General features: G+C 72.2%; 1 protein-coding gene across 1 annotated transcript in view; it reads left to right on the forward strand.

Moving 5' to 3' along the window:
* The window catches only part of VOLCADRAFT_99177 (uncharacterized protein), a gene marked incomplete at both ends in the record, with an annotated part of 18,024 nt that overhangs the window by 8,913 nt on the left and 8,467 nt on the right, over positions 1 to 644 (forward strand). Inside the window, one exon of the mRNA XM_002957945.1 lies at positions 363 to 596. Coding sequence (XP_002957991.1) covers positions 363 to 596 — 234 coding nt within the window. The remainder of the gene's footprint in view (positions 1 to 362; positions 597 to 644) is intronic.

The raw sequence follows: 644 nt of genomic DNA on the forward strand, positions 1-644 counted from the left end.
TGCGAGGGTGCAGGACGCGGCGGGTGGTGGCGTCGCACCCGATGAGACCGGAAGTCGTGGAAGCCATGGCGGCAGTGGTGGCGCCGCCACCGCCGTCAACGCAATGCGTCCCCCTGGCGGCGGCGGCGGCGGTGGCGAAGGGTCGAGGGCTCTGCGGATGCGCGGCAGCTCCGGCAGCGACCGCTCCGGCGCCAGTGGCAGCAGCCTTCGAGCCGAGGGCCCAGCACTGCATCGTTGCAGAGGAGGCGGAGGCGGAGGCGGCTCTGCCGCTGCCGCCACTGATACCGCTGTAGGGCCTTTCGGTGGCCGCAACGGTATCGCCGTCGCCGCCTCTGCCGCAGACGCCGGTGCTGCTGGCACAGGCCCTTTTGGCAGCCGCAATTCGGCGGTCGCTGCCGCTGCCGGAACGGGCCTCCGCGGCGGCGGCGGTGGCAGTGCCGCTGCCGCCGCCGCCGCCGCCCTTCCGGTGCCGCTGGCCTCCCTTGAGTCCCTGGAGCTCCTTGCCTTTCTGTCCTCGGGTCTGCCGCAGGGTTTGTCAATCGGCTCCGACCTGGCCAATCATCTGGCGCTATTGTCATCCCCGGGAGCCGGCGGCGGTGGAGCTGCAGGGAACCGGAAGAGCGCCACGATCGGTATCGACGCCG

The sequence above is a fragment of the Volvox carteri genome, assembly GCF_000143455.1.
Source record: "Volvox carteri f. nagariensis unplaced genomic scaffold VOLCAscaffold_83, whole genome shotgun sequence".
Classification (NCBI taxonomy): Eukaryota; Viridiplantae; Chlorophyta; class Chlorophyceae; order Chlamydomonadales; family Volvocaceae; genus Volvox; species Volvox carteri.